Source organism: Argentina anserina, chromosome 1, assembly GCF_933775445.1.
Source record: "Argentina anserina chromosome 1, drPotAnse1.1, whole genome shotgun sequence".
NCBI lineage: Eukaryota > Viridiplantae > Streptophyta > Magnoliopsida > Rosales > Rosaceae > Argentina > Argentina anserina.
This window is the reverse complement of record NC_065872.1, coordinates 8,354,528-8,365,980: the sequence shown is the minus strand read 5'-3', so window position 1 is coordinate 8,365,980 and position 11,453 is coordinate 8,354,528. Positions and strand designations below refer to the sequence as shown.

The window sequence follows — 11,453 nt, the reverse complement described above, 5'->3', positions numbered from 1 at the left end:
TATGTATCTAAGTTCCATGGAATCAGGTACGGGTACGTGGAAGCAAAGCACCGCGGAAGCGATTTTTTTGAATTTTTTTGGAAGCGGGTACGTTTTGGAAGCGTCATAATAAAATAATATATATTTATATCTAAAAATATATTATATAAAACAACAAATTAATTACTAAAACATTATAGAAAAACAATGTGATAGAAAATGAGCTCAATAAATATTTTGTAATGACCTAGAATAAACAACACAAACATGGAGATTTTAAGAGGGATTTATATTAGAACCGGAAAAAAGAGAAGAAAACTATAAAAACCCAACAATTCTCGCGCTTCCACGACGCTTCTAAAACTTTCTTTTTCAGAGTGTCAAAACCTTCTTTTTCAAAACCGCACTTCCGCTTCCGATTCCGATTCCGAAGTGGGAATCGGACCTCCGGTGAAGCTTCCGTGCATCGTAGGTATGTATATATAAAAACAAAGTACTTCCCTTTGTGCGACTTTATGGATGCTTAGAATGTGAAGGGTGCAAGCTATGCGTGGAAGAGCATTATCTGGGGGAAGGAGTTGTTGTTGAAAGACTCTAGGGTGCAGGTTGGTGATGGTAGTTCCATTAGGGTATGGTCGGATCCATGGCTTCCTAAACCTCATAGTTTTCAGCTCATCTCTACTTCGATGGAAGGTTCAGATGATTTAAAAGTTAGTGATCTCATTGATGATGTTGGTCCTGCATGGAATATGGATATCCTTGAAGAATTGTTTCTGCCTATGGAAATTGAGATTATCCAACAGATTCCCTTAAGTGATCGTTGGCAAGATGATAGATGAATTTGGCACCATGATCGAAAAGGTATGTATTATGTTCGGAGTGGGTATCACATTGCTAGGGTTCTTGAGGGGCATACTAAGAGGGCTTCTAGTTCTATGGGGTCGGAGGGAGGGTTGAATAAATATTGGAAGTATATATGGCATTTTAATGTTCCTCCGGAAGTCCGAATGTTTGCTTGGAGGTTGTTGAGAGGGTAGTGCCTACTGCCTACAAAATCTGCTCTCTGTCGAAAAATGGTCCAAATAGATTATGAGTGTGTTTTGCCATGGTGCGGTGGAGTGTGATCTCCACTTGTTCCAGGATTGTAATGTGGTTATGAGTTTCTGGGTACTTGGCGAGATTGGTGAGATTGGCTTGATGGTTGCAAGGATTCATGCGTTTAATATGGAGGATTGGCTAAGGAATGTTCTGGATTCTTTAAGTGTCCGACAACATGAGTTGTTCCTAATCTATATTTGGGTGGTCTCGACTGAGCGTAATAATGTTTTCTGGAACAGCTGTTTCTTTAATGCTTACAATGCAGCAGAGTGGGCTAGGAGGTATTATGATGAGTATACTATGTTGCATCCCCGATGTAATGTTAGGAGTAAGAGACCTCAAGCTCGGTGGATAACACCGCCTTCTGGGAGAATTAAGATCAATGTGGATGGGAGTTTTCGACATGATTCTCGGGATGGAGGGGTTGGAGTTATGGCGAGAGATGAGCAGGGTAGATGCATCTTTGCATTTGCTCGCTAATTTTCAACATGCTATTTCAGCCTACCACATAGAGATTGAAGCGTGCGAGGCTGGTCTACTCTTGGCGGCTCACCAAGGGTTGGATGATTTCATACTTGAAAGTGATTGCTCACTGATGGTTGCAGCATTGTATAAGGGTATGGAGGACATGTCAGAGTCTGGAAGGCTTTTGGAGGACTGCAAGTTTTACTCGAGGTCTTTTCATTCTGTTCAGGTTTCACATGTCTTTCGAGAAGCCAATGGTGTAGCTCATAGGCCTCACTAGTTCTAGTTATCTTGATGATGTTTGGTTTGATGAGTCACCTGTTATTATTCAGGATGTCCTCTGTGGGGATTGTAGTAGTTCTTTCAATGTAGCACGGAGTCTTGGCACTATGTCCTCACTGTTGCATCCCCTTTAAATTTAGTAATAAACGAATTCAGGCGTACAGTTGAGCCTCCTAGTTATGCGGGGTTCCAAACCCCATTTTAAATAATAATAATAATATTTTTCTATTATTTAAACCGTTCACTGTGTGAAGATGCACGGCGCCAAAAACTACTCTGCAGTTATACTGGGCTTTACTCATTGCGATTGCATTTGGCCCAAAGTAAATGACCTACCTCTTAAGCTGTGGACCAATACTGTCTAATCAGTTACAACTCAGAATCAGTTAGCGACTGTCCTCCTCCTCCTCCTCCTCCTCCTCCCTACAACCCTTAAGGCGGCGGCGATGGGTTGCTCCTCTATTCCCATCGTCCCCTCATGAAATTCAAACTTCCCATTCCACCCCTCTCCTCTCTCAAACCCAAATCTCAAATGGCCTCCCTCCTCACCGCCGCGGAGCCCCAACTTCTCACTCCTCACCCGTCGGACCCACCCGACTCCCTCGGCGACGTCCTCTGCTCTCCCCAGCAGCAGCAATTGGATTTAGCTGAGACGCCGCCGTGCCGGAGCCTGAGCCGCGAGTCGCGAATCGAGCGGGCATGGGCTCACTGGACTAAGCTCGGCCGGCCCAAGCTGATCGTCGCTCCGATGGTCGACAACTCCGAGCTCCCGTTCCGGATGCTCTGCCGGAAGTACGGCGCCGACGCGGCGTACACGCCCATGCTCCACTCTCGGATTTTTACCGAGACTGAGAAGTACCGGAACCAAGAATTTACCACTTGCAAGGTAACTTTTTGGCTGTAATCACTTAAATGTAGTGAGTTATTTACTAGTTGGTGAATTAACTTTGAGAGTGAAAATTTCAGGAGGATCGTCCATTGTTTGTTCAATTCTGTGCTAATGATCCTGGGGTTTTACTGGAAGCTGCGAAGAGAGTGGAGCCCTACTGTGACTATGTTGACATTAATTTAGGGTAAGGCTTCATTTTCGGCGTTTCGCTACTTGTTTAATACTAGGATTATTCATGTGAATTTCGCTTATTCGAATCCTAGTTAGCATAAAATGTCAATGCCGATTAAGAGGAATAGGAAATGTCATTATAGATTTACATTACCATCTTGAGTTGTGAGTATGAAGTTTTTAATTGAAATGAAATGTGGTATTCAGGTGTCCTCAGAGAATCGCTAGGCGGGGGAATTATGGAGCTTTTCTGATGGATAAGCTTCCTCTCGTGAAGTCTCTAGTAGAAAACTTGGTTGCCAATCTTCATGTTCCTGTGTCGTGTAAAATCCGCATTTTCCCAAATTTGGACGACACGATTAATTATGCTAGGATGCTTGAGGATGCTGGTTGCTCTCTTTTAGCTGTCCATGGGCGAACAAGAGATGAGAAAGACCAGAGGAAGGTGCGGGCCAACTGGGATGCCATCAAGGCTGTGAAGAATTCGGTCAAGATACCTGTGCTTGCCAATGGGAACATAAGGCACTTAGATGATGCACACGACTGTTTGAAATACACTGGTGCTGATGGGGTTCTTTCTGCAGAGTCTCTTCTTGAAAATCCGGCGCTATTTGCTGGTTTTCGAACTGCTGAATGGGTTGAGGAGGGTGAAGAATGGAAGAAAGATCGGAAACTGGACCAGGCAGATCTTTTGGTGGAGTATCTGAAGCTTTGTGAACAATACCCTGTACCTTGGCGTATGATTCGTGCACATGTGCATAAGATGCTGGGAGATTGGTTCAGAATGCATCCACACATAAGAGAAGATTTTAATGCACAACACATTCTCACATTTGAGTTTCTCTATGACATGGTGGATCGGCTTAGAGAGTTGGGTAAAGGAACTCCCCTTCATCTTAAGGATATTAATTCTGCTAGTATACCTGCAAACGGGCTAGCTATGTCATCTGTTTGATACTTATTGATTGAGTTGCTGTGCCAGAAATAGGAGTTTTGGTGTAGCCATAATGAGATATTAGGTTTTTCTGGTCGATTTTATACTATTTTAGTGCATGTGGCTTATGTAACTCAACTGATACATGAGCAGAGGGAAGACACTCCCTTTTTATACTACATTCTTTGCGCTGATGATTTAGTGTATCCCTTCATGGGAGAATGGTGTCAATTTTGTGGCTAATGAATTATCTTAATTGTCACTGAACTTTTGGAATGTCTAATAAATAGTTGTATTCTGCACAATTGTCACTGATTTAAATGTGGTTTTGTTCATTTGCTCTTTGCGGTCTATGAACAAAGACTTATTCCCGAAAATTGTAATAGTTGTAAAATTTTGCAATCTCTTCTGAGATTACAAATTTACAGAGCCCCGAACAATGGGGTGCGTTATTGACCCAATAAAATCCACTCAGACAGTTTAAGGTCCTCTAAATTTCAACTAGTACACGAAATTTGATTGAACCTTGCTGACTAAATGCTCTCCATATACAGCTCTTTCAAATTTCTTAGCTCCCCCTGTCTTCTGTTTGCAAATGTCCAAAGGCTCCACTGCTGTGTCAAAGTTCGTCTGTCATGCAACAAAAGCATGTAGAGTAAGTTTAAACACTGCGAGTAGAGAAAATCAGACAATGAAGATGAAAATATCGATGGAAGAAGTGCCAATAAACAGGCCAATCTCATTGCATACCTCATAGAAATATGCCACACAAACCCTGTATTTCGGGGAAGAGTTTTTAACTTGATGCAAAGTTGACTCATACAAACCATTCGAGTAAATCTACATTGCGACGTGGTGAGAGTGTGATACCAAATTCACAGATGTTATGAACATTTTACTCATGTAAATATTACCTTTAGCATGTCTCCAATATTGCAGACAAATGTTCCAGGAACAGGAGGTGCTGATATCCACTCGCCCGATAGATTTCTCACCTTTAACAAATCATTTTGCTCAACTGTTGTGAAAGCTAGACTAGCGGGATACAAACATCATACAGGCTACAATTTCTGTTACCTGAAGTGCATTTATATCATCATCCTGATTAACCAATGTCAGCAAACCTGTAATAAAAATGCAACAAGATTTAGATATCTGCAAGTAATGTATTTCCTACAATCGTCTGAAAGCCCTAAAGGTGAAGAAACTTTACCATAATCCGTGTGAGCTCCACTGGTGTTGTTTGGCCAAACATACAAAGCGAGCACGAGCAGATGTTATGTGAGTTAGATATGAAGGGAGAAGTAGTAGAATAAGAACCAGTATTATTGCATTACCATCCAATGTCACTGCACAGCTCTGGATAACCAATGAGACGCATCACCCAAAATGCATCTCCAGCTCTTTCACCTTCAAATTCATATGGTGATCCACCCAATGCTAAAGCAATTCCACGCATGATATTTTTTGAAAGTTCTGAAAGAAAATTGAAACATATGGTTCATTTCAAGAGAAAAAAAATGAAACAAATGGTTGTAGCCAGAACTCCAGAAGCATGAAGTTCTAAATGGTAAGAAGTTGGTCTGTTGGAAAAACATGCCTGTGCAGAGGCTGATATATTCCTCCATCAGTTTCTTGAAGTTTGCTGGATTAGATGGCCTGCATAAAGGTTTACAAGACTAAATGAGCAAACCATTAAGTCCTACAACAAGCTAAAAATGAAAGTATACATGGAGCCCCTAGACTAAACATGATGTTCAAAAGAAATTAATACATGTTGTATATGATGGTCACAATGTGCAAAAGGAAATAAAGCAGAACTTATCTCCATAATTTGATGATAAAATCTTAATCTAAGAAGGCTTAGAGCTACATTTGTGCAAAAGAGTTCCTAACTTCCTATACTAACCCAAAATTGGTCTCTAACAGACTAGCACAGTAACACCTCATTAAAGTTCCTTTTCAAAAAGAAGAAACACCTCACTAAAGGTAGGGTGTTTGATCAGCCAGGAACTTCTGCAGTTAACATTAAAATGATCTAGTTATAAAGAAAAGTAAAGAGGAGACATCCCAAATTCCCATTGAGAACTCTATTCGACATATAAAAACTCTGATAACCGAAAATTCAGTAGGGCAAGGCCATGATATGTGCATACATACCACTGATTACATCCTTCCATAGGTTTCCCAAGTTCTCCATACATTCCTGGTTTCACTTCTTTATAGCACTAGTACAGAAGAAACAGAAAGGAGAGTATTACTATTAGTACTAGAAAAAAGGGACAAAATTTCCATACTAGAGATATGACCATAGCAAATTTCCATATATAATAACTACAATAAAGCTATGAACAAGACCTACATCAATCGCCTCATGTATGTCTGGTACACCTTTTGTTATATTCTCCCCAATTCTCTGATATCCTCTGTACCCTTTATCAGCAGTCATTTTAATCTTGGTTTTCTCCTCATATGGAAGCTCAAAGAACTTGCGGGTCAAATTCTTGACTTCTTTTAACAGAGTCTCAGGTATACCATGGCCTTTCTGGTCAATCACAAATCAAAAGGCACAAATTCTCATGGATTCATTCTTTCATGACTCGAAAGTATAAACAAGGGAAGTAATTTCAGTACCACATAGAAGAAGCCTGCTTCTTTACAAGCTTGATCTAATTGCTTGACTACATAAGCAACACCTGGGTCTTGATCCATTTTGGGATCATCACACTTGGCCAGAAGAGGACCAATATCTGCACCATTGCAACACAACACATTTTTAGCAGAAAGAAAGTTTATAACCAATAATCAAAAGTGTCATCTTTAGTTTACCAATTATGGGTATGGACTTGAAGTCTGTAGCCATGGCGGTGAGGATTGAGATTGATAGTATTTCAGACTACTGCAGTTCCAACTTCAGCGGATGCTGCTTAGTGGATTAGTGGGGATGATGACTGTTAAATTTGTCTTGTATAAACCCGTGTCTTTGTTTTTTTGCTCGTGGCGGGTACTATATTTTTCTATGGTAGATTGGTAGTTTCCTTGTTTCTATTGCTTTGGGCAGAGCCTCGCATCAGTTGCATGTGGAGGACGCAAGTAACACCAACCGACCCTAGCTATGATGCCTATCCGATGTGATCAACGTATGAATTAACTGATAAAATCTTAATCAGATTCTAAATTAGGAACCATGCAAATGTTACTATGTTAAAATATAAAAACTAGGCAATTTGGGGGAAGACGGGGATAAAGATGCAAATATGGAATTATACAGCAGGGAGAAACTTTTTATAAGTAACAATCTCCTTGGTATTGTCAACTTATCTTGAATTCTTGCGTTATAAATATTTTCATATAAAAAAGTATTTTGTTGTGAAGAATTGGTTATTAACAAGTGTGTTTAGTTTTCGTACGAGTTAAACAAAAAAATTTAGTCATATATTAAGTATATTCTATGTATGAATATGATCCCACGTTCCCACATCTGAAATATGGAGTTAAGACTTTTTGTATTCTCCCATTTAAACGAGCACATAATCTATTACTAAATTATCAATTGAGATTTCTCCAAATGCCAACTCTGAGCATGTTTCTTTAGAACATATTTTATATTTTTTTGGTTCAAATGATTATTTTTAAGTTTTGAGTTTTAGTCGTTTAAATAAAATCTAGTTGATTTAATTGAATATCCTTAGGGTAGTTTTAAATAATTTTAATGTGCTCAAATTTGTTAGAAGGAAATATAGAAATAAGGACAAATTATAAAAATGTATCATCTCCTAACTTTTATTAGAAAAAAATCACTACTTATGAATTAATTATAAAAATGTCATCACATTTAAGTGGAAATTAGAATAAGGTCAACAAAATTAGAAAAAAAAGTCACTTTAAAAATATTTTCTGAACTGTTTTGTTATTTCTCACTATTTTTTTCATTCTTTTTCTAATTTCTGCCATAACTTTCTCGTCCAGCGATAGATTTTGACGAAATTGGTACCATTAGAAAGATCACACTCCCCTCTTTCATTTGATATACTACACACTCCGAATCGACCAACCATATAAGGCGCAACAACCATCGCAAAGGGTTGCCGCCATTGATGGCGGTGCTCCAAGCAATTCCGGCGAAACCGAAGCTCAAAGTTCCCTAATTCTAGATATTCTCTTTATTATGAGCATACTTATACCAATCTCATTTGAAAATTTTAACAAAATTTCGCATATTCCCACATTTCCTCTTAGCATGTTACACCTACTGTCACAACCACTGTCACAGACAGTGTCACACTACCTCTTACACTAACTGTCACACCTACTGTCACAACTGCTATCACACTCATTGTCACAGAAGCTATCACACTATCTATTTACACTAACTATCACAACCTTTGTCACACTAACAGTCACAACCACTATTACACTACCTATTACACCCACTGTCACACACATTGCACCTGTCACAACCCCTATCACAATTTCTATCACACTACCTATCACAACCTCTATCACAACCCCTTTCACAACCAATATCACACTACATGTCACAACATTTGTCATAACTCACAACTCCTATCACACTACCTGTCACAAACCCTATCACACTATATACATGTCACAACCACTGTCCCACTACCTATCACAACCACATTCACACTTTCTGTCACAGCATTTTATGTGACTGTTGTGACTAGAAGAAGAAGAAGAAGAAGAAGAAGAAGAAGAATGACTAGAAATGACGTTGTTGGTACCCGAAATATCATTCAAATGACAAGTACATTTTTTTAAATAGAACGCCAACTACGTCACCCGATTCACATGAGATCTTATGATTTTATAAAGCCTTAACTATAACTCATCAAGCAAACACTCGTTGATGCGGACCCAAGCCGCATTCATGCATCATTGGGGCTTGTAGTAGTGGGCATAGTGTGGAAAGTTACGGAAATGCATGAATACTCCTTCATCGATTTATCATCGTTGATAATTTTTATCTTGGGCCCGAAATTTAAGCCCAATGGTGTAAATCAGTAAAAATATGGCGATAATAAGAGAATTGGGACTCCTCCTTTTAGATAATAACGTTAAGGCTATAAGACCAAAGCCCAACATTATTTTAGCCCAAACTATTTCCTCCACCTCTGTCTTAATCTACACACGCTCCTAAAATTTGTTTCTCCGCACCTCTTAAATACCAGCATCAACATCTTACCAGCATCCACCTCTTACCCAGCATCAACCTCTTACTTAGCACAATCTAAATTCCCCATGGTTATAAGTCGGATAAGTCGGAGCAAGCTTTCAAACTAGTCCAAAGTATCCTCCCATCTCTTGAAATCACGAATCCCCAATTTCATATGTTATTCCAATCTGGCATTCAATATTTCCAGAAGATGTTGAGCATAGTGCCTTGGCTACCCAGCATCAACCACCACAACAAATCCCAACTTCCTAGAGGGATCACCTTACACAAGTCTGAAGAGCCACCCTAAGAAACCCATCTTTTCCTTGTCCTCAATGCATATATTAAGAGTAAATTGAAGAGAGATTGTTTTATCGAGGATTACATTCAAAACACCCAGCACCTCAATTGTGAGCCTATAAAAAAGGGGTCTCGGGTTGGGAGGATCAATCGAATTCAATCAAGCAAAAACCTAGCCTAAGCATTCATGCACTCATGCCTTCAAGCTATAAGTTTCCTTAGCCATTTTCTTTCAAGAACTTCCCCCTGAAACCCATATTTGCTTCTAGAAACCAACCCTGCAAAACTTGTCAAATTCTCCCACCGCCGTGCATTTTAAGCTCCCACGCCAAGCTTATTCTACAAAGCTCTGTTAATTTGAATCACGCACAAAATTAATTCAATTCTTCAAGTTATTGAGTTAATTTTGGCCCAGTTACCTCCTAAATCAAAAGAACCCCTCACAAACGTACATTTGTTTATTATTATGTGATCTTCAACTTCTTAAATAAACTTATAGAATCCAAATATTGACATTTAATGTGATGTATTACACTGCCTATCATAATAGTTATCACACTTCTTATCACACTATTCTGAAAAAAAAAAACTAAAAAATCTTATTTGGGCACCCAAAAAAATGATCTGGGCACCCATATCACCATGTTCTCTGTCTTAGATTTTTCCAGCAACATCAACATCACCACATCCCACTCCGCTGTGATAAACTCCACCAGATCGGAGATCAGCTCTATTTTCACGTATCTTTCTACCACTGGGCCTCAAAGGTTGAACCGGCGCTCTCCGACGTTGGCCACGCGCCTCCGACCTCCTCCCCGCATCTCCGACGTCGTCATTCCAACGCCTCTGATCACCTCCCCACGCCTCTGACCTCCTTCCTGCACCTCCGAATTCGTCCTCGCATATCCGACGTCGTCGTCCCCGCACCTCAGACTCGTTTGGTGTTCCATGTCCAGTCCTCCTCCTCGCCGTCGTCGCGGTACCTAGGCCGTGACCTCGATGAAGTTGCCGAGTCTATGCACTTGTGCTGGATTGCTGGTACGGTGAAGATCTGTAGATTTTATAATAGTGAGAAAACAAAGAGACAATGGTATTAACTGTAATTTGTGTGAAAATTTGGGGGCAACGCTGTAATGAGTTTAGAATTATGACTTTTTTCTAATGTACTCATCTTTTATGACTTTTTTCTCATTTCATTGGTCAAATGCGACTTTTTTATAAGAAGCCTTAGAAATAATTGAAAGTCAGAAAAATATTTAAATAAAGTACCAAATCGAGTTTACGATTTATTTCTTACGTTTCAAGTTTGAGCTGAGAGTTGGTCGGAGAATATACTCATTCGAGTCATTTCCCGGCAAATACATGCGTGCCTATCTTCAGTTTAATTATGTATTGCTTACAAATTACAATGCATTGGAACTTAACATGCCGCACTGGTACACATATAGACTTCCCAAGGCAACAATGACGCATACTTGTTGTCGCAAGCACCATGCTTGTAACCTTTTTTGATGCACTCTTCCTTACAATAGCTCTGAGCCCTGTCATTTTTATTGTAATTGTTCCACAAATCCCCAGTATCGTATTCAAGGCCTATATCGTGCCAATTGTTTTTGTGCAGCCCCAAAACGAATCAATTTTGACCACGAAAAGACCAAGATGAGTGCTAAGAAGAAACCAAATACTCTCGATTCCATAGCCGTCACACAATGTAATCTATATTCTTCTACTATTTCTTTTCAAATAATAGATAATATTAACAACTACAATCACTTTTTATATAAATTAGTGAAACGTGTGTAACTATTGAACACAATCACAATGAATGCAATTATAAATGCTTATTTATTTTGTAATGCATAAGATCTCTGGTACAATAACTGATTTTCTGAATTAATACCCGTCAGTTTTTCTAATTAAAAACAATATATAAAGAGATATAACTTTTTTTCCGGGGTTTTAAATTCCTCATGATCGGCCTTGCTTTGGAAACACACAAACACCGTCTCTCTCATTTCTCAGAAGTGGTTGTTTTAGAACATTACATTCAAGTGATTCAATATGTCCATTTTTAAGTGGTCAAGTACCTGGTAATATTCATTCTCCCAAAAAATGTAACTGGTAATTTTTTAATAGAATAAAAAGAGAACTGGTACTGA

The 11,453-nt window shown here is 39.3% G+C and overlaps 2 protein-coding genes across 2 annotated transcripts; one reads left to right on the top strand and one right to left on the bottom strand.

Moving 5' to 3' along the window:
• Positions 1-2,226: 2,226 nt before the first annotated feature.
• Positions 2,227-4,028, top strand: LOC126784331 (uncharacterized). The gene is made up of 3 exons (XM_050509802.1): positions 2,227-2,710; positions 2,791-2,897; positions 3,092-4,028. Exons 1-3 carry the CDS (start codon positions 2,303-2,305, stop codon positions 3,837-3,839), a joined length of 1,263 nt encoding a protein of 420 aa, XP_050365759.1. The 5' UTR covers positions 2,227-2,302; the 3' UTR covers positions 3,840-4,028.
• A 102-nt stretch (positions 4,029-4,130) lies between these two features.
• LOC126784375 (probable 2-oxoglutarate-dependent dioxygenase At3g50210) lies at positions 4,131-6,745 on the bottom strand. The gene is made up of 11 exons (XM_050509840.1): positions 6,648-6,745; positions 6,453-6,568; positions 6,181-6,363; positions 5,979-6,046; positions 5,419-5,477; positions 5,156-5,294; positions 5,032-5,051; positions 4,896-4,942; positions 4,733-4,813; positions 4,569-4,658; positions 4,131-4,448 (listed from the first exon to the last, which is right to left on the bottom strand). The coding sequence occupies exons 1-11, from the start codon at positions 6,679-6,681 to the stop codon at positions 4,320-4,322; spliced, it is 966 nt and encodes a 321-aa protein (XP_050365797.1). The 5' UTR covers positions 6,682-6,745; the 3' UTR covers positions 4,131-4,319.
• Between the last annotated feature and the right edge of the window lie 4,708 nt (positions 6,746-11,453).

Bases quoted from the DNA above. Each gene is read 5' to 3' on its own strand.
- LOC126784331 (XM_050509802.1), top strand. From the start codon at position 2,303: ATGAAATTCAAACTTCCCATTCCACCCCTCTCCTCTCTCAAACCCAAA. The intron at 2,711-2,790 runs GTAACTTTTTGG...TGAAAATTTCAG, and splicing joins AAGAATTTACCACTTGCAAG to GAGGATCGTCCATTGTTTGT. The intron at 2,898-3,091 runs GTAAGGCTTCAT...TGTGGTATTCAG, and splicing joins TATGTTGACATTAATTTAGG to GTGTCCTCAGAGAATCGCTA.
- LOC126784375 (XM_050509840.1), bottom strand. From the start codon at position 6,681: ATGGCTACAGACTTCAAGTCCATACCCATAATTG. The intron at 6,047-6,180 runs GTAGGTCTTGTT...CTTCTGTACTAG, and splicing joins ACATACATGAGGCGATTGAT to TGCTATAAAGAAGTGAAACC. The intron at 4,449-4,568 runs GTATGCAATGAG...GTTGCATGACAG, and splicing joins GTGTGGCATATTTCTATGAG to ACGAACTTTGACACAGCAGT.